Below are 19,065 nucleotides of genomic sequence, written 5' to 3'. Positions count from 1 at the left end.
ACTCGTCTTACCTCTGCGCATCTTCCTAACGGAGAGACGTCGTGACGCACGGCGGACGCGCGGGCAGCTCACGGGCGCGGACGCATCCCGACTCGAGCTGACGACGGATCCTTGAGAGAACGCCGAGGAGAGAGACTGGATGTTGTGGACTTGTAGCGGAGCAATGAGCTCATCACGGTCTCCGGTATCTCTCTCTGCCTCTCCTCTCCCCCACCTCTCTCTCTCCTCTGTGCCTCCCCACACGCTCTCCCTCCCCCTCTCCTCGTCACGAGGAGGCGCCCCTCTCTGCTGAGCTCGTTCGGATTGGACGTACGTCTGAGTGAGGCGAGGAGGAGGAGGAGCCGTGCTCGTGTTTCATTATTTACAGCAACGTGTTCCAGTTCAGCTCCGTGCCACGGAGTCATGCACACGCCGATCAATGAGCGGGTCATCATCAAGGTCATGATCATTGTGACCAGCAGCATCATCATCGTTATCATCATCGTCAAAGAAAACAAACACATTAACTGTGGCATTAAAATAAAACATAATATGCGACGTTTCGGGCAATGGCCCTTCTTCGTAGCACATAAAGCACAAGGGATATTTCCCAAAACGTAGCCTCTTATATATTTTCACTAAAGGTCACAGTGTTGTTATTGGCGAATGTGTTGAGTTTGTTTCGCTGTTTGTGCTTTCGCACCACTGCCGACGCAGCAGCAGCAGCAGCACCGCAAAATAATTCGCTGAATCGTCATAATCATGATCGTCTACGTCACTCTACGTCATCATTCACATCATGATTCACGTGAAGACAAGTGGTCATCTACATGATGATTAAAATCATTGTCCACGTAATCATCACCGTCATTATTCACGGGATCATAAAGCATCATGAAAAAATATTGTAACTGTCATCGTCGTCATCCGCGTGATTATCATTACGTCATCATTCACATCCTCAATCATCATCACGAATCATACTCATCTTCACCATCGAGCGTAATTATTAACATCATTCACATCGTCATCATCATAGCCATCCTCCAACACAGCCTCATCACCAAGCGCCATCAAGGATCATAATCAAAGTCGGTATTGTATATATGTTGAACTTCTTTCGCGCCGTACGTAGCCAACTGTGCGAATCGGGAGGTGCGGGGGGCAGGACAAGAAATGTGTTACCTCGCTCAACAACAAAAACAAATCCATCGTGACCATCAGTGACGATTCTAATTGATATCAGCACGGTGGGACGGGGGCTACATCTGGGGGGTGGACAGCCCCACCCTTTAACCACAACCCCCACCCCCTCCACCCCCTCCGCTCTTCCTGAAACTCGTCACTTTTTCCACTCGCGATTCAGTAACTCCGCCATGGCTCGCTCCTGTGATGGACTCTATTGGACGATTGATCCATATTTGCCGGTGGGTGAATGATTGACTATGACCGCCTGTGCTGCTGCTGCTTCGGATTATAATTGGATTGGATACTTGCAGCGGAGTACAAGCCACGCGCTCGTCATTGGTGGCATTTGCCAAACATCAAAATGGGGCAGGAGCCTCTTGAGAACGAGCCCTTGGGACTCTGAAGACTTTTCTGCATCGACAGAGGATGTTATTGGAATAGTTACGATATGCACACTCGCCACAATGCACGGTCATTGATGTTTTGAATACATGCCACAATTACAGGAGATAATGGAGATTTGAGCATTTCAGTGAACTGAAACTGTCGATCATAAAATATCCGGGTGACGGCGGCTATGCACCTGACAACAGTTACAGTGTAATTAGTGTAGCTAGCCTGGTGGTCACCACCCGGTTAACTACACCAGTCACGGTGTAATTAGTGTAGTAACTAGTGTAGCTAGCCTGGTGGTCACCACCCGGTTAATTACACCAGTCACGGTGTAATTAGTGTAGTAACTAGTGTAGCTAGCCTGGTGGTCACCACCCGGTTAACTACACCAGTCACGGTGTAATTAGTGTAGTAACTAGTGTAGCTAGCCTGGTGGTCACCACCCGGTTAACTACACCAGTCACGGTGTAACTAGTGTAGTAACTAGTGTAGCTAGCCTGGTGGTCACCACCCGGTTAACTACACCAGTCACGGTGTAACTAGTGTAGTAACTAGTGTAGCTAGCCTGGTGGTCACCACCCGGGTTGTTATTCTGTAAAGGGGCATTTACCCCGTGTGTTGGTGTTAATAAATGTGTTGCCTCCAAAGAGTACGTCTACGACTCCGTTGAACTCACTACAATTGTATTGGATAAAGAGGCATTATAACACGTACATAGTCTTCATCCACGCTAGTGAAATATGAATATAGATTAGAAGTTCACTCGTGCCGTAGTTTAGTACCGTATATACTATCATGTTTTTGTACTGTTTGTTGTTGTCACGCCCCTACTGGGCATCTGTGAAAAAGAGCTTCATAACTCATCGGATTCCTCCACTCCAGTAAAGATATTGTGATTCTGATAAGACTTGACATTTTAGCTCAATGGCCCATTCAGGAAACTAAAATCGACATAGAACAACCATGTCTGCAGGGACTCTCTCCCCCCCTAACTTTTAGATGGGGGAGGGGGCAAGCCAAATGCCATGCCCTCTCATTGACGAGCTATCTGGGTCCCCTGGTCTTCTCTCCACGGCCCCTTGTTGGCTAATTGCCCCCATAACCTCAAAGAACCATTTCCACACGCCTGTCACATAACGGTACTGGCCACAGCCAGACACATGGGCTGTCTGCCCGGGAGGCAATTAAGGCACCGCTCCGTCCATCAGCGGCTCCCATCCTGACCCCCCCCACCCTGTCCTACCATCCACCCTGCCTGTCCCCATCTCTCTACAATGGGAATCGACTGCAGCCAATGTCCCGGCCGCTTCATTTATTCATTTCGCCGGCACGCAAGCGATGACACGACGCGGCCGCGGCGAGCGCCGGTCTCGTCCAGGCCCGCAGGGACGGGCTGCTGCACTTCGCACATCTCCGCCGAATCGGTACAGCCACTCCCGGTCGCCCGTGCAATATCGCGCCCAGGGGGAAGCCAGGGCATTACGTGATGTAACTTATTACCGATTCACAAAGTACTTAAAAATCCATGGGTGTGGGAGCAAAGCGCGTTGGCAGATGCCCATTCAGCTATGACACAGAAAGGGCAGCAAGCCAGATGCTGTGCCTCTTAATAGCTGCAACTACTCCAGGAGCTGCTGTCAGTTCGCCATCCTTCGTTACCCAAAATGAGCGACAGCAGTTGTTTGTCCCTCCCACCCAACTTTAAATTAATTCCCACATGCCTCCTGTTCGACTCCATGGGATGACTCCAGAGTGCGGTAGCTGTCAACACCATATGTTGGGAAAGCCTTCTATCATTCCTAGACGTCTATCATTCCTAGACGTCTATCATTCCTAGACGTCTATCATTCCGAGACGTCAGCGTAATTGCAGATTATGGGACGTAACCTTCGATTGCGTACGTGAGCGTTAGCGGCTATAACAGTGTGCGCGCTTCGTGGCGAATACGGCAATAATGGCGTGCGCTATGTCGAGAGGCGAAGTGAAACGACTGCGGCTCGTCGGAACGCACGCTCCACGACACGGCAGACCAACGCGATGGTCAAAACGCAATGTTTTATTTACACCCATATCGACTCATCACGAGCCAGCCACTGGACTGTAACTGGAGGCAGGCTGCCGACGGGTACATTGCTCGCGCGTTCCGACCGCGGAGAGGTGGAAAGTCCTGCCTGCGTCCGGTGGGGACGGCGGTTTCCATCGTGATTTTTTTTTTCCGCCTATCGTGGCGACCCATGACACGTCGAGCCTCCGATCCCCGAGCGGGAGGACGGAACGCGCGATGGTGGCACGCGACGGTGCGATCGCGTCGCGTGGGGCAGGCGCCACCACGAATGACCGCTGTTGCATCCGGACTTGAAGGACTGGTGGCACGGAGACAGTCGCACAGACGCTTGCCACGTCTAATATGCGTAACACGATCCCGCGGGCAAAGTCAGAGGTGCTCGTGAGCCGCGTTACGGTTACTGCACGAGCAGTGAAATTATTGCAAAGAAGAAAAATATATAAAATTTACTTTTGGCAATTGATTATAGCATAACATTTTTATTCACCAATAGGAGATTATTAAAGTACAAAAATAAAGTTAGCCATAACGCACACGTAAAAAAAAACAACGCAAAACACAAATTATGTTTTTAAAATACAATATAGCACCCAATATTTGTTCAAACGTATTCACAAAGAAGCACAACGAAATCGCACAGGTAGGAGGATGCGCTTCACACAGGTTCACACAGCGAGCGGCCCACGATCCCCACAGCTCTCCTGCCGATGTCGGCGACGAAACGCCCGCGGCATTAACCCTCAGGCGGCTGACGTGGGGCGCCGTGGCCACCCGTACCACCCAGCCGCGGCGTGGGGCGCCGTGGCCACCCGTACCACCCAGCCGCGGGGGTCCTTCAATCTCTGAAGGAGACGCTCCTAAAAGAGAGAATGAGAAAGCGAGAGACACGTAAAAAAAAACGCACAACGGCTAAACAAAACAAGAAAACATCAAAGTGGCTCTCCACTCCGCTCGGACTCGCGTAGTGGGAGGCCTCGCAGGGCGCGACGTGGAGCCTTGCCCCGTGTTTATAAAGGAGGCTCTTAGACGCGGGGCTTAGGAATAGAGAGAGCTCCTTGGCAGCTGCAGATATTAAAGAGGTAGCAAAACACCCTTCACAGGCAACGAAAGGGGAATGGCAACAACCGCCGACTGCTCGGTCGAACCGAGAGATTCCGCAGCACCTCTCCCCGGGGAACTCGTGATTGCGTCAGAATTTAGGGTGAACAAATTTCGAACACGTTCTGAAAGAATCGCGAGAAAGTCATAGGACTGTAAAGTACGTGCGGGCTGGAAACGAGGAAGAGTAATAATATTAATAATACGCGCAAAATGTGATGTTCTAGACAACAAGAGGCGTGACTGTATCCATGGGATGGGTCGTCCCATCGTGCCTTGCGCGGTACGGAGCATCACCACGCTGCGTGTGTAACGCACGCAGCCTTGCGTTGGAGCAACTCAAAATACGGGAGGACCGATCTCATGGACACATAAACCCTGCAGCCACTCGATGATCTGTGTGCACCACAACGACAAGACATGACAGATTATTGAACTGAACCATGCCCTTCACTTGTGGCAATTCACTGCAAAGTGAGGGGGAGAATCGGCACACGCACGCCTGCTAAACGGGAGTCGGCATTCCCAGCACTCAATGGATGACTCCAGAGAGAAAGACATTTAGACAGTGAGCAAATGCCGTAGCATCTCGTTCCAGTGATGCTATTGGAGTAAATGTTGCACAACCGTCCATTCAGATGAATTAAAAGAGGCTTCCTCTGTTTGATTGAACTCAGGACAACCCTCACGAACATTATTAGTTCGCTTGTTTAGCCAGGAAAGCCTCAGTGGGCTCTTTTCAGGAGGGTCTTTGTGGCAGGCGATGATGTTGCTACATGCAATCCCAATTGAGTGAAGCGCAGGTAACTTTCAGCAATGGGATGTTTGGCCAATACCAGTGACGTTGCGTGTTTGTTTTAGCTCGGGGAGAAGACTGGATAACCCAGTGGAAACTTACGCACACCAGGGGGAGAATATACACAATTCACACAGAGAGGCACCCAAGTTGGGAATCGTACCCTGGGGCTCCTTGCTGTGGAGGCACTGTGCCGACCTGCCGTCCAATAGAAAACGTCACTGTTCTCATATCAATCGGTCGGCCAGTGACAGCACTCGACTATTTTTGGTTGTACAGAGTCAAGGGCTCGTTTTGCCAGGAACTCGGGGCATGAGCTACATGTGACCTATGCCCATTGGCCTACATATTTAAAAAACCCATGGCTACAAATGTTCACCTTGGCCATCACAACGAGATCAGCGCCGCCCGGCGGACACAGAGAGGTATTGCTTCGAATGTTCATGGTGACTGGGCAGTTGGGAGGGCGAAGCTAAAGAGAAAGTTTCCGATTACTCATCACGACTTCCCACGGGCAATGCGATGCAGCCGTGCAGGCGACCTGCACCCAACGGAACGCATCTTGAACAGCCGCCCCTTTATATTGCAGATGACAGAAGTCAATTCCGCATGATGACGATGTTCGTGACTGGCTGTCGATACTCGACAAGCCATCGTAAGACTCATGAAATGCTGTCTTAGTGACGAGCGTAGTAAAAACAAAGTGAAAGTTTTACGTGGACACAACGCAGGGGCCAAAGCTTTCCAAAGAAGGGGGCCGAAAGGGAAGAGCTGGGATCGAGAGGGGGGGGGGGACTAGGTCAGGGTGACTGGGTGGGGGGTACAAACCGTTCAGGGGAGCGTCCGCGCGGGCTGTGCGAGGAGCGGAGAGGAGAGGACGACGATGTGCCCAGCGACGTGGCCAGGCCGTGACGTCGCAACTCCTGCACCGCGCGCTCCCTGGGGTGGGGGGTGGGGGCCGCACAAGTGTGACGTTCAAGTTTAGCGGCGAAACTCTCCTGTGAGTAAGTGTGGCGCGCCCTTCTAATGGTGCGCATCCCGCGTTCACCAATGCCACTCGGCCGCTGATGTTTTACAACGCAGCTGCGCATTACTGAGCCATTGACATTCATCGAAGCCAATGTTTATATTTTAATTTTTCTATAAATTTCAGCCCGATTGTGCCAGCGGTGTCACGTCATGAGAAGTAGAGGCCACACAGATCTCTCGCGCAGCAGTGCAACCCTTCGTGGAACAAAAGCCCACTGAAGCAGACACCACAGAACTATCCTGAGATCCACCCCAGTTAGCTCTGATCTACACAATAGGGGGCAGCACGCTCCCACTCACCCTGCCACCAAAAGTGATGTTCGTCACGTGACATTCAAACCCATATTTAAAATGCTTTAATCACTGTATTCACGGTCCATGTTTGTTTAATGGTTACATAGAAGAAGTAGGACTGACTCCTACTCGCTCCTCTCGCTTGGGTGCCCAATTCAGTTAACCTGGCAGAGGATCTAGATAAGGAATGGCTTCTGTTCGCCTTCAAACAATCAAGGCATTTAAGAATAATAGGGTGAAAATAAGTTTTAAAAAACGAGGGTCCTAACCAAGATGAGTGTGTTACCTATCTATGAAAAACATATTTGTAGTGTTCTTACGACACATATCCACGGTAGTTAACACGGATACAAAACACGGATACAAAACACGGACACAAAACACGACGACCCATGTGACCCCATCCATTGTTGGCAGTGCAATAACAAATCTATAATTATTTTGTACAAAGTTTCTCCGCTGCGGAGATGCACGCCGATGTACGGAACAACGTGAACCGCGAAACGTTATTGGCGACATCGGTGCGTAAAACTTTAGATCGGCGTGCGCTCTCAAGGGAGCGACAAAACAACGCTGCGCGCGAGCTTCCTTCAATCCGCGTCGCCGCACTGCGGCGTGCCTGGCGGGGTGCTCTGTGTGGTACCGCCGGAGTCACAGGGAGGCAGAACATTTACCGCTCCAAGCGCAGATTTTTCAGAGGCGTGCCTCGCTGCGGTCGCCGCATACAGCCCGGAGCGTCATGTTTTAGGCACCGCAAATCCATGCCACGTAGCGCCCATGTGGATGTCATTTGATAGCTTTAAAAATAATCAAGTCTTCTTCCCAAATATTTATCCTGATTGTGTCATCAGCGTAATGTCACGAGACTGAGAATCTACTTGCATTAGCGCACAGCAGTGTGACCCCCAGTGGTTTGAGAACATCCCATGGAAGGGGATATCACAGACCCGCTTCTGAGATCCCTTCAAGTGACCTGGGATGCAGAGTAAGGGGGCAGCACTTTCCCCCCTGCTCTGCCACCGAGGGTAATGATCGTCGCATGAAATTTCACTACCACGGTGAACCTTGCTGTGCCATGGCATGCTGTTTAGCCCTGCGGTGTCTCATGGTGCGCTGCACAGTGTTCCGCCTATGCCACGACGAGCTGTGCGGTGCTGTGCCGGGCCGTGCGGCACTGACGCACCTCTCAAAGCGCTCGGTGGTGAGCTGGCGCTTAGTGAGCTCCAGCTCAGACTCGAGCTGCGTGGCCTTGCTGCGAAGCTGGACCACCTCTCTCGACTGGCTCACCCTGCACACTCAAACACACGGGGTCGGCACAATTATGACGCGGCTTTGCCCCGATGCCGAGAGTAACCGATGCGTGCCTGCGTCGTCCATTTGTGTGCCGCGGTGATTTGGCGAAGAGTTCCTTGCCGCACCGTGCTTTGTTGTGGTGCATTCTGGGGCATCGTGGGGAGTGCTGTGGTGCCGTGATGCTTTGTGGCGTGCCCCGGCGTGCCGTGGGCGTTGCGGCGTGCCGGTGCGCTCGTGACGCCGCTCGCCACTCACGCTTTGCTGTCGGCGAGCGTGAGCCTCTCCCGCAGGAGGCCGATCTCCGACTCGCGCTCCTGGCTCGACAGGTGGCTGTGGAACTCCTTCTCGCGCCCCGAAGCCAGCAGGGCCTCCAGGCTACGCACGGCCGCCCGCTCGCTGCCCACCTGCTTGCGCGTCATTTCCACCTCCGTGCGGGTGCTCTCCAGCTCCCCGAGAGCCTGCGCCGCGGACCGAACACAGGCAGAGGGCACAGCGTTGGGCAGCGGCGTTTGATTAAATCGGGTTTCGCAAGTGCAATGAGTTAGCCGAGTTGTTGGGCTAAGCCAAGCCACCAGTGACTCGTATGAACTTTTACTTTTAAATTCAGTCGGCAAAATTTCAGCTCCAAGAACTGTCATGCAACTGTTAGGTCATCAGAAGAGATTTCTGAATTAGCTCTGCAATCGCTCTTTCCTTCCACAGACTGCTCTCTAACAAGAGGCGATGTACGACTCTGCGAGCGCTCCGAATTTATTATTCGTCTCGTATAAAACCAGGCCAAAAGATACAATTGAAAGAGGAGGCTACAGAATATGGAATGTAAGCCACATGGCAGCATGGCAAGGAAGCGCAGTGCTCACACCCTCTTGCTCGTGGCCGTACATGTCCACAGCAGCACTGTTCGGATATCTGGCAAAAACGAGGAAGACTTTGCAGACGAGCACTCTCGTCGCCCACCTCCGACTCACTCGTTCGTGATCGACCTTGGTGGCCGTGAGTTGGCGCGACAGCGTCTCCTTGGCCGAGTCGAGCTTCACGCAGAGCTCCCGCACCGAGGCCAGGTCGGCCTGCGCCGCGCCACGCTCCGCCTGCACCTGCCGCAGCTCGGCCTCGCGCCGCGCCAGCGTCTGCTCCAGCGACGAGGCCTGCGTCTCGTACGCCTGCTGCGCCGCCTCGTGCTGAGCGGGGGCAAAGGGAAAAAGGTGGGGGCGGGGGGCGGCACCAAAATTATGTCGTGCGATGGATGGCTACGGTTGCCACTTCCAAGGTCCAAAAAACCGGGACGTGTCTTGGGAAGAAGAAGATTTCACAATACCGGTGGAAGAGGGGCAACTACATCTAAATATAGTCTTGAGTGCTGTGTTAGTACGCACCTGACAAAAGTCAGGTGCTTTAACGTCCCTGGAAGACTTACAGAGGCAGCGACCTCAAAAGGAGAATGATCCGGGGAAAACCAAAACTGGTGGCAACTCTAGCGACCCGCCCTTGGTGCATACAGAACCACGCAGTCTCGCATTAGACGCTGGCAGCCGCAAGGACAAGCAGAAACCAAGGAAGAGTCCCTTTCGGTCATGGCCACCGTCAAGAGTGGGTCATCTGGCCTGCTGAATAATTAGTCAACAAAGATTATGTTGCAGTACGGATACAACCAAACCACTTTGCAGCAATGCTGATCCAGTACATCGAATTAACGTCCTCACAATTAAAATTCGGTAAAAAAAAAATATTCAAACTTAAAAATTACACGCAATTTAAAGGTCGCAAAATCGCCACCTATTGTGAAACTACTGCAGACTATACTCATGTGTGAAATAGCGCCATCCTGAGAGCCTGGCGCTCTAAGGTATGGCACGAATACCAAGAGACCTAATGAGTCGATTTGATGTGAAGACCGGTACCATCGTACCCGGTATGCGAGCGCGCGTGTGCGTGTGGATGACGTGCAGAGCACATGAGTACGTGTGGTCCGCGTGCGTGAGTGTATGTGTGCACGTTTGCATGTGCGTGTGCGTGCAGTGTGCGTGCGGTCCACGTGCGTGCGTGTATGTGTACACGTTTGCATGTGCGTGCAGTGTGCGTGGATCACGTGCGGACCGCGCGCCCCCCACCTCCTGTATCTCGCGCTCGAGGCGCTCGACGTGCTCGCGCAGGTGCCGGCGCTCCGTGTCGGTGGAGAGCAGCTCCAGCCGCACGTTGCTCGTCTGCCCCTCCGCCTCCGTGGCCTTCACCTCCCACGTCTCCGCCTGGTTGCTCGCGCGACGGAACTGCTCCAGCAGCTCGCGGTTCTCGTGTTCCTACGGGCGCGGGGCAGGCGAGACGCGATTACTACAACGTCGTCAAGGACCCACTGCTGGATGATGATGAGATCAGATTCTGTGTAAGGGCGCGATGGATTGTGGCATCACAGGACTGATGGGAATTTCAAGAGAATGTCGAGGGCTTCATCCAGCAGTGGACGGACAAGACCTAACAACTACAATTCACACAATAAAATAATCGTCACTGCAGGAATCCATACTCTTTGGTTCTTTCGGTAAAGTCATGTAGGTAGAAAAATAATAGATCACGACGTTTCGATCGCAACACAAGCAATCGTCATCAGGTGAGACAACTACAGCAAGAAAACTGCTGAAGTAGGCCTACTTCAGCAGTTTTCTAGTATAAAATAAATGTAACCACAAAAACAGATAATTATCCACCGTGCAGCGTCAGCCCCTTCACCGGCCCTGTGCCGCCCTGGCCAGCGAAGGAATTCGAAGCGGGCGGTGGAGACGCACGCAATAAGCACGCGCCGCTGCCCACGCCGCTGCCCGCGACGCTGCCGGTGATGAGGCAAGAGACGTCCGTTCACGTGTCAGCGCGTAACCGCAGAGCCACCTGCCGCCCCGGGGCCTGTAGCGCGACACCTCCCCGTCGCGCGCACGGCGGCAGGCACAGCGCTCGCCACACAGAACGGTGCGAGCGGCACGCCCCCCCCCGCCCGCCCGAGCGCGCCTTTTGTTCCTCGTGTCTCTGTCGCCTTCTCCTCCCCCTCCTCCTGTCCGTGTCACTTGACTTTTGTTTGACCGTGAATTACGCTCATTTATTCAAACGGGAAAAACTCGTTTTTTTTTCTCTCACCGTCAATAAGTGTGGACAAAGAGAGAGAATATTGGATTATCCTCTGAAGCTTGCCGTGGTCAGATGACATCGTGACGCCGCGATCTCTGAGAATCCAGTCAGCAGTATAAATGGGTACACCGCAGTGAGCTGATCGGCAGGTCACATGTGATGGGGTAAAGTGTGGGTACTCACACCTCTGGCCAGTGGAGAAGAGAAGGTCAACTTCCCTCTCGAGGGGCTGTCACCCTAGTAGAGGCCCTCTCACCAGCAGTGGCGTGAGCAAGAAATTGCAGAGCTGCGCCTTTACCCGCCCCTCCTCAACAAGTGCATAACGACCCATCGATTCGTCATTTAAAATTGATTCGTAAGCTCAATCCATATATAATGCCAGCAGGAGTTTGTATTTACCTCGAGGCTAATAATAATGAACAAGACGGAATTAACAGAGACAAAGTGCCACCGGAGGGACAATGCAAACGAGACGGCGCAAACAAGACAAACGGGAGGCGATGATTGCATCGAATCGTGACCCCAACTTATCGACTTATCAGGGAAGGTGAATATTAGCATCCCCAGTGCTTACGCTCTACAGAAGCACTACAACCGCTTCATTAACTAGCTTCACCGAAGACTGTTGCTAAATGTGGTATTCAAATGAAGAATCCATACACGCACTGACGCACGTGTTCAAGAAGCGATGTTCACGGATTCTTGTCCATTGTATTCAATCAGCTGTGTGGGACCCCTGCAGCCGCTGCAGCTGCTACATCCACCACGAGGTCAAACGACAAAAGTCAATCGATCCTTGAATGGAGATGCGTTCCCGAATTTTGGTAACTCATGGAATCGCGACGGCGGGCGATACGCTTACGTGCTGTTTGCTTGGCACGATGAGGTGCTGCCAACACCGGAAACCTGCGCCCGTCCCGCATGCCCGACAACGCCACACGTACCTTGCCGGCAAGGAGCGCCTCCACGCGCGCCACCTCCGCCACGTAATCCTGCACCTTGAGCTTGAGCTGCTCGCGCTGCTGCAGCGCGTCCTCCAGCTCGTGGTTCACCGTCTGCCGTGGTCCGGCGCGAGAGGAGGCGAGAGACGGGAGGGGGAGGAACGGAGGACGGAACACAACGCGTTAACAGTAAGCAGTTTTAATTTATTAGCCACTATGTGGGATTATTATTACAATGTACAGTAATTGTCAGAGCTTCTTTCTGCTAGCTAGCGGCACCCTGTTCAGTTTTGGTCATGTGTCTCTCTCTTTGGTTGACCCTACCCATCAGGATACTGGCAAGGTAACCTGGTTGCGTGGAGGAGGCCCTAGGCCTAGGCCTCCTGGCTGGAGCAGACCGACAGCTGCTGTCAAGAGTTTCTACAAACGGGAAAGGAGTTCGTGGTCAAAATGACCCTCTTTGCATCCTCGACAAATGCTACGACGTGACTTGAATGCAGTACAGCAAAATAAGGCACAGCAATGTAACTGTGCACACACGAGGAGGTGGGGGCGGAGGTGGGGGGCAGCACCTGGTTCTCGCGCGTCATGGTGACCAGGTCATCCTGCAGGCGGTGGTTCTCGCGGACGGCCACCTCGCGGCCGTGCCCCGTTTCGCTGAGCTCGACGCTCACCGAGTCGAGCTGGCGCCGCAGCGACACCACCTCGCGCTCGCGCCCGCCCAGCGAGTCACGAGCGCGGCTGCGGGCAGGATGCATGCGCACAGACGCACGAAGGCGCGGACGCAGAAACATACGCACACACACGCGCGCAAGTGTGAGCAACTCCCCCATGGGACAAATACTATGATGGCATTATATACAATACTCTATAATAACCACAAATAATAACAGAATTTACCCCTATTTGTACAATCCACTGCTGGATGAAGGCCTCTCCACAGAGTGGGAGTTGTTTGACTTCACCACCTCTTGGTCGCCAACTACTTGTTGCGTGTCATTACGTGTTCAGGCACCCCAACGAGTGTCCCGGAGTGAGCGCGTTTCATCCACAAGCACGGCACACAGACTCACTCGAGCGTCGACTGCAGCTCGGACGCCGTCACCCGCAGGTCTCCGATGCTCTTATCCTGTCCACACAAACGACGCAAAAAACGTCAACCGCCAGCGCGCCCACTCCCCGACACCGCAAGTCTCCGACGCGCCGCTTGGGCGGCGAGGTACGTACGCACGTTGAACTTCTTTTGCACCGTACGAAGCCAACCGCGCTAATCGGAGGTGCGTTTCCCGGCTCCCACCTTCTGCGCGAGCCTCTCCTCCAGGACGACGATGGCCTCCGTCTTGTCGTCCACGGCCTCTTGGAGGCCGTCCTTCTCGCGGTCCAGATCAGAGACGGCCGCGCGCAGCGACGCCACCTCCTCGCGCAGGTTCGCGTTGTGCCGAGTCAGCTCAGCTGCCGCCCGCGGGCACGACACGCCACCCCGATTAGTCACGTCGCACCAGCACGACGCTCTCCCCCGTCCTCTGATAGCGTCGTCGTCGTCACCAGCTAAGATCAAATCGACTGTGAAATCTACAAATATTTAAGTAATATAAGTTATTTAACAGTTGCTTATTTACGAACAAGTTATTTAGTCAGGAAAGCATTGCTGAGTCTTAAGACCCTGTTACACAATTTTATTTATGAGTTTCTTTTGGCTTAGATCGTGGAGGTATAATGTAATTTTTTACCGATATCCCTCCACCACTCGACAAATGTCTGCACACGTGACTAATCATCTGTACCTCTCAGCTCCAGGTTTCTTATCCCTCTTTTGTTGAACACAAAGCTTTATCTCTTTGGCTCGGTGAGCCAAATCTCTCGTCGGGCCACTCTCACAGCTTCCACGGGCCACATCTGGCCCACGGGCCTCCAATTGAGTAACCCCGACATAAACAACGCACAGCGACTTTCTTCGGTACCGATTTTGTCGTCGAGCCTGGCGCCCCGGTCCTGCGTGGACTGCAGCTCGGCGGACTTGGCAACGAGGCGGCGCTGCACCTCCGAGACGGCCTCCTCCGCTTGCTCGTTCAGAAGCCTGCGCCACGGCCACCGCACCGCCAAACGTTAGCGCCCTCTCCCGAGCGTCTCCGAGCGACCGACTCCACGCTCTACCATGACTTCACTACGCGATGTCAGCAGGGCCACCGTCGTCATCATCACCGCCACGCATGATCAATACACCGTTGGATGAGGGCCTCTCCAACGCCGTGCAGGACGTCGGGGTTATTTTACCTTACTTCTCCACGCCGCGCCAATCTGGGCTGATGAAGACCGGAGCATAAACAAAATATTTTGCTCTACTGCTCTCTCCTGCCCACCATAGGGTATCATAAAACACCTAACTTTGCATTGCAGAGAAATGTGGTTCGGTGCAGTGCAGAATAGTGGTCCACTGTAAAGTGCAGTGGTGCGGAGTGCAGCACAGTGCAGTGCTGCCCCACACTCTGCGAACCTCAGGGAGCCGAGCTCGGACTTGTGCCGCGCAAGCTCGTCCTCCCGCTCGGCCAGCCTGCGCGCCTGACCCTTGACCTCCTCCTCCAGCCCGGCCACCGAGTCTTTGAGGGCGGCGCTTCGAGCGCGCAGGTCCGAGCGCTCTCCCTCCAACTGCTCACAGACCCCGGTCGCGCGCGTTGGCAGTGAGCAACTAAACCTGGAATGTTTTTATCACAATTTCCCCTAACTTTATCCCGATTGTGCTGTTCGCATTGGTGGATCGCATAAACGTTGCAGCTATTCATAAATCTCGCAGAGCAGTGCAACTGACAATGCCAGATAACAGCTCATGGAAGTGGACACTACAGAACTACCTCCTTCTGATATCCCTTCATAGGCCTTCAAGTCCACACAATAGGTTGGGGGGGGGCAGCACTTTCAAATGTGAATTAAATGTACAACGCCTGTACAAAATATTTAAACAGACGCTCGACATGACAGTCTCAAGTCGGGTACGGGTGTGACGCAAGCGCCGCCAACTCCGCGTTAACCTTGATGCCAAGCGTCGGGCGACTCTCACCGTAAGAGCGTTCGCCTCCACGTCCTCCAGCCGCTGCTCCAGCCTCGCCCGCTCGCTGATCGCCGTCTCCTGCGCAATCTGCCACGCGCACCGACGATGAGAAAATGCAAAAAAATAAATCTGTTTTATCTCAATTGTACTGTCGGCACCACGTAATGAGCTGAAGCCACTTCCGATGTCTCTTCTAGTGACCTCCGTTCCGCACAGCAGGGGGTGAAACTTAAACCCACTTAACTTAAGTGCAGAACTAAATTAAATAAGAACTAATTCGATTTTTGTGTTGCGTGCAGTCGTTGGTCAAGAAACCATCCACTCACTATGGCTCTCTGGCCTCTGGACCACCCGGACACCTCATATGTGATTGGGTGCATTATGGGTGATTTGATCAGAGGCAACACCCAAAGATACCCTCGTATGTTTGCTACTTATCAAACATCCTTACAAACAAACGATATCAGCTGTGCATGCACGTGCTCAGAATGTAAAGCTACAGGAGGGGCAAAGGGGTTGTGGTTTGGTTTTGCCGGGAGGGCCCGGAGTGCTTGCGGCACCTGTAGCCGCTGGCGCAGGCTGTCGCGCTCGGTCGTCATGCGTCTCAGGTCGGCGATGGCGTCGTCCCGCTCGCGCTCCACGCGCCGCAGCACGGCCTGGGCGCCCAGCCCCGCGCGCGCCGACTTGGGGCTCCGCACGGCTTCCCGGCGCAGGCGGGTGAGCTCCTCCTGGGACTGGGGAAATACAAACGCACAAAGGCACACGCGTAAAAACAAAGAACCCCCTGCACCTATTAAGGGAGGTGCGTCATACACACATATACCGTATATACGCATACACACAAAAGACAAAGATCAATCGTATGCAACCATAGAGACTGTGGCAAGTGCTGTTAGCGAGCACCTATTAAGCCCGGTGCATTCCCAGTGCCAAGGTTTATACATTCTACTAGGTACTTGTTGTTTATATCCGAGTCAACCTAGGTGAGGCCTGCTACCAGTTCTGATATTACAATTGGCTGGGAACCGACCTCAGGTCACCAGATTTGTAGAGCAGGGCGCTACATAACCACTACGCCACCGCTCCCCATATGCGTATACACTCACACAACACACGGGCCTATTGACAAGAGCTGGATGAGCCTTACTGCTCCGGTCCCACCCACTGCCCGTAGGCCCCTAGTGAGGGGGTGGGGGGGGCGGGGGGGGGTGCGGGGGGGTGCCCTCTCACCTGCTGGTAGAGAGAGTTGGTCTTGTCGCGCTCGGCCGTGAGCACCTTCACGTTGCCCTGGATCTCGGCGATGTGGCGCTCGAACTTGTCCAGCATGCCCTGTAGCTCGTCACGCTCCCGCGTCACCTGCACCAGCCTAGACTCGTAGGTGCCGCCCTGCCGGGGCAACACCGCGCGGCGCCGTTCACTCTCACGCGGAACCCGCACTCCGCAGGTGGCTATGGCGCGCGGCCGGTAATCTGGTGCCGCGGATTGGCAGATCGCGTAAATGTTGCTAAACTCCCTGCACGTGGGCGTGGAGGAGGCGCCATTCTCTGGCTTGCCAGGAGGTGGTAAAGCAAGTGTGGACTAATCTCCATCTGTCCCATTCGTATGGGATATAGTTTGGCCCCCTCGCACGTGTGGGTTTTCTCCGGTTACTCTGATTCCCTTCCACAAGTATAAACACTAATTCATTGGCTGAACACATCTTAATACATAGAGGACGGATGAAATCAGCGTGTGCGCAGGAGCTAGATGGATTGTTACACCGCGTGACTGTGATAGATGGCGAGAGCTTGCGGGGTCTTTCATCCAGCAATGGGACGGGGATCAAGGCAGCCGCACGGCAAAGGCGACGACAGTAGCCTTAACAACCGATGGCAGCCGCACGGCCCGCAACGCCCGCGTCCCCACCCAGCGCCAACCTTGACGGGGGAGGTGCGGCTCGGGCTGCGGTGGCGCGTGGGGCTGCGCGTGGGGCTCGAGGCGCCGGCCCGCAGCAGCGCCGCCAGGCGGTCCGCCTCGGCGCGGAAGTGGTCCCTCTCCTCCTCGAGCGTGCGCACGAACGAGTCGAGGCGCGACGGCGACACGCGCTCCTTGCCGCAGCCGCCGCCGTTGCGTCGCTTCAGCCGCTCCACCTCCAGCACCAGCTCGCGCTCTGCGCAGGAGCCAGTGCCAAAGGAAAACCACGGCAAAGTGGCAGGGGTGGGGGAGATTAAGCAACAAATGTTAGAATGCCGAGGAAGAGTATCGGTGATTGCTGTTAGCAGTCATGGTGCAAGCTGTTTAAAAGACGTACATTTTTAGAAGGCGTGTGTTTTTAATGCGTCTGTGAAAACATGAATAGATTCTTGCTAGCAACACTTGCAAGGGCGTTGGAAGTGGTCCACGGATTGACTCATTGCAGTAACTACAATTTAGGGTAGTTTTAATTTTGGAAAATATGTCTTATTGTTGCATGGCGGTTCGATTGACAATGGTCCGTGTCTCCATAAAATTCGGGACCCACTGGTCTGGAAGGCTACACGTGGAACCTTCGCCTTTGCATTTGTAGTGTGGAGCAGCAGTCAGGGCCTGTGCAGCGATCCCCGAGGCCTGGTGAGCTCAGAGTGTGGCGACGTGCCAGTGACGGTGAGCTTGTTGAGCCGGTTGCTGAGCCGCTGCTTCTCGTCCTGCGCCGAGTCGAGCAGCTCGGAGAGCCGGCGGCTTTCGGTGGCGCGAGACTCCAGCTCCACGCGCAGCCTCACCACCTCCGCCTCCGCCTCGCCCGACTCCTGGAGCCGCACACGCACGCACGCACACGCGTGTGCACCACGTCCTCAACGTACCGGGCTAATTCAGGGGTGGGGTTCCCCCCGGGAGATCTGTTTCCTTAACAAAACCCCGTTATTTCCATGTCATGCGTATTTGAAACTCGCGTATCTTTTGTTAAGCTTACGGATCTCAGCTTAGCAACTTTATCTTCATATGCTTCAACTTCTCTCTGCAGATGCTTGTTTTCAGACTGCAACGAGAGAGCACGATTCATGTTACAACAAATAAAGCCAACTCGGCGCGTTGAATGTTCGACCGTATTTTGATCTGATGGGGACAATCGCCATTAAAACCCCCAGGGTAACAAGAGTGTTTCAAGTTTAGATTGCTTAACTCGGTGAGAACTCAAGAGTCCAGGATAGTCTTATTTGCAAGAGTGGAATGGGTCACCAAAATTACAAAATTTAAACAAATACCAATCGGAACAAAAACATTATCACGTGAGGAATTGAGAATATTGCAAATATAATTCCCTGCAGCAAACATTTGCGACTGTCAAGATGCTGGAAGGGTTTGCAAGTTTTAGAGATGAAGGCGAGGACATGTTTGCAATCATTGCACCCTGATCTTAGTGGACCGGTAAGTGTAAGAAGACCGACTATAAGATCGAGACTGGGATGTGTTTGCAACGGTTTTATGCTGGGATGGATTTGCAAGTATTCGAGATCAAGGCTGGGTATGTATGAAAACACTCCTCCGCAACCAGAGTGTATTTATAGGCATAAGAGAGTCGGTGCCAGTGTGGGCTTGTGGCTGTGGGTTTATGGCCGTCTAATTGAGGCTGGAGGCAGCATTTGCAAGTTATGGCGCAAGTTGCAAGTTGTGGCGCCGCGGTGGCTAGGAGATGTTAACTCCCTCGCCTGGTATACAGGAGGTCGTGGGTTCAATCCAAACCCTGACGCCTGCTGTATATTTGGAGTTTGCATGTTCTCACTGTGGTCATGTGGATTTTTTCTCCGTGTCCTCCATTTTTTCCCACCGCATTTAGACCCAACGTGCGTTTAGAGTATTTGGCTGCTATAAATGT

General features: G+C 53.5%; 2 protein-coding genes across 4 annotated transcripts in view; both read right to left on the bottom strand.

Moving 5' to 3' along the window:
* The window catches only part of CRACDL (CRACD like), a 35,554-nt gene extending 35,315 nt beyond the window's left edge, over window positions 1-239 (bottom strand). The window contains exon 1 of one of the 2 annotated variants that reach the window (XM_078601203.1): window positions 3-239. The gene's annotated coding sequence lies outside the window, so the exon portion shown is untranslated. The remainder of the gene's footprint in view (window positions 1-2) is intronic. The other variant, XM_078601202.1, reaches the window with a different exon arrangement.
* A 3,357-nt stretch (window positions 240-3,596) lies between these two features.
* TSGA10 (testis specific 10) overlaps window positions 3,597-19,065 on the bottom strand; it is a 33,082-nt gene continuing 17,613 nt past the window's right edge. For both annotated transcript variants that reach the window (XM_078601193.1, XM_078601194.1), the window contains 18 exons: window positions 18,163-18,228; window positions 17,848-17,998; window positions 17,150-17,382; window positions 16,464-16,619; window positions 15,794-15,967; window positions 15,243-15,320; window positions 14,682-14,833; window positions 14,149-14,264; window positions 13,485-13,639; window positions 13,261-13,316; window positions 12,760-12,928; window positions 12,191-12,301; window positions 10,244-10,429; window positions 9,104-9,313; window positions 8,391-8,593; window positions 8,026-8,130; window positions 6,348-6,458; window positions 3,597-4,482 (listed from right to left, as the gene is read on the bottom strand). In XM_078601193.1, the coding sequence (XP_078457319.1) occupies window positions 4,461-4,482; window positions 6,348-6,458; window positions 8,026-8,130; window positions 8,391-8,593; window positions 9,104-9,313; window positions 10,244-10,429; window positions 12,191-12,301; window positions 12,760-12,928; window positions 13,261-13,316; window positions 13,485-13,639; window positions 14,149-14,264; window positions 14,682-14,833; window positions 15,243-15,320; window positions 15,794-15,967; window positions 16,464-16,619; window positions 17,150-17,382; window positions 17,848-17,998; window positions 18,163-18,228 (2,454 nt within the window). In that variant the 3' untranslated portion in view covers window positions 3,597-4,460. The remainder of the gene's footprint in view (window positions 4,483-6,347; window positions 6,459-8,025; window positions 8,131-8,390; window positions 8,594-9,103; window positions 9,314-10,243; window positions 10,430-12,190; window positions 12,302-12,759; window positions 12,929-13,260; window positions 13,317-13,484; window positions 13,640-14,148; window positions 14,265-14,681; window positions 14,834-15,242; window positions 15,321-15,793; window positions 15,968-16,463; window positions 16,620-17,149; window positions 17,383-17,847; window positions 17,999-18,162; window positions 18,229-19,065) is intronic.

This window comes from Lampetra planeri, chromosome 15 (assembly GCF_965212315.1).
Source record: "Lampetra planeri chromosome 15, kcLamPlan1.2.h2, whole genome shotgun sequence".
NCBI classification, from domain to species: Eukaryota; Metazoa; Chordata; class Hyperoartia; order Petromyzontiformes; family Petromyzontidae; genus Lampetra; species Lampetra planeri.
The sequence above is the reverse complement of the archived record's forward strand: the minus strand, read 5'-3'. Positions and strand labels throughout refer to the sequence as shown.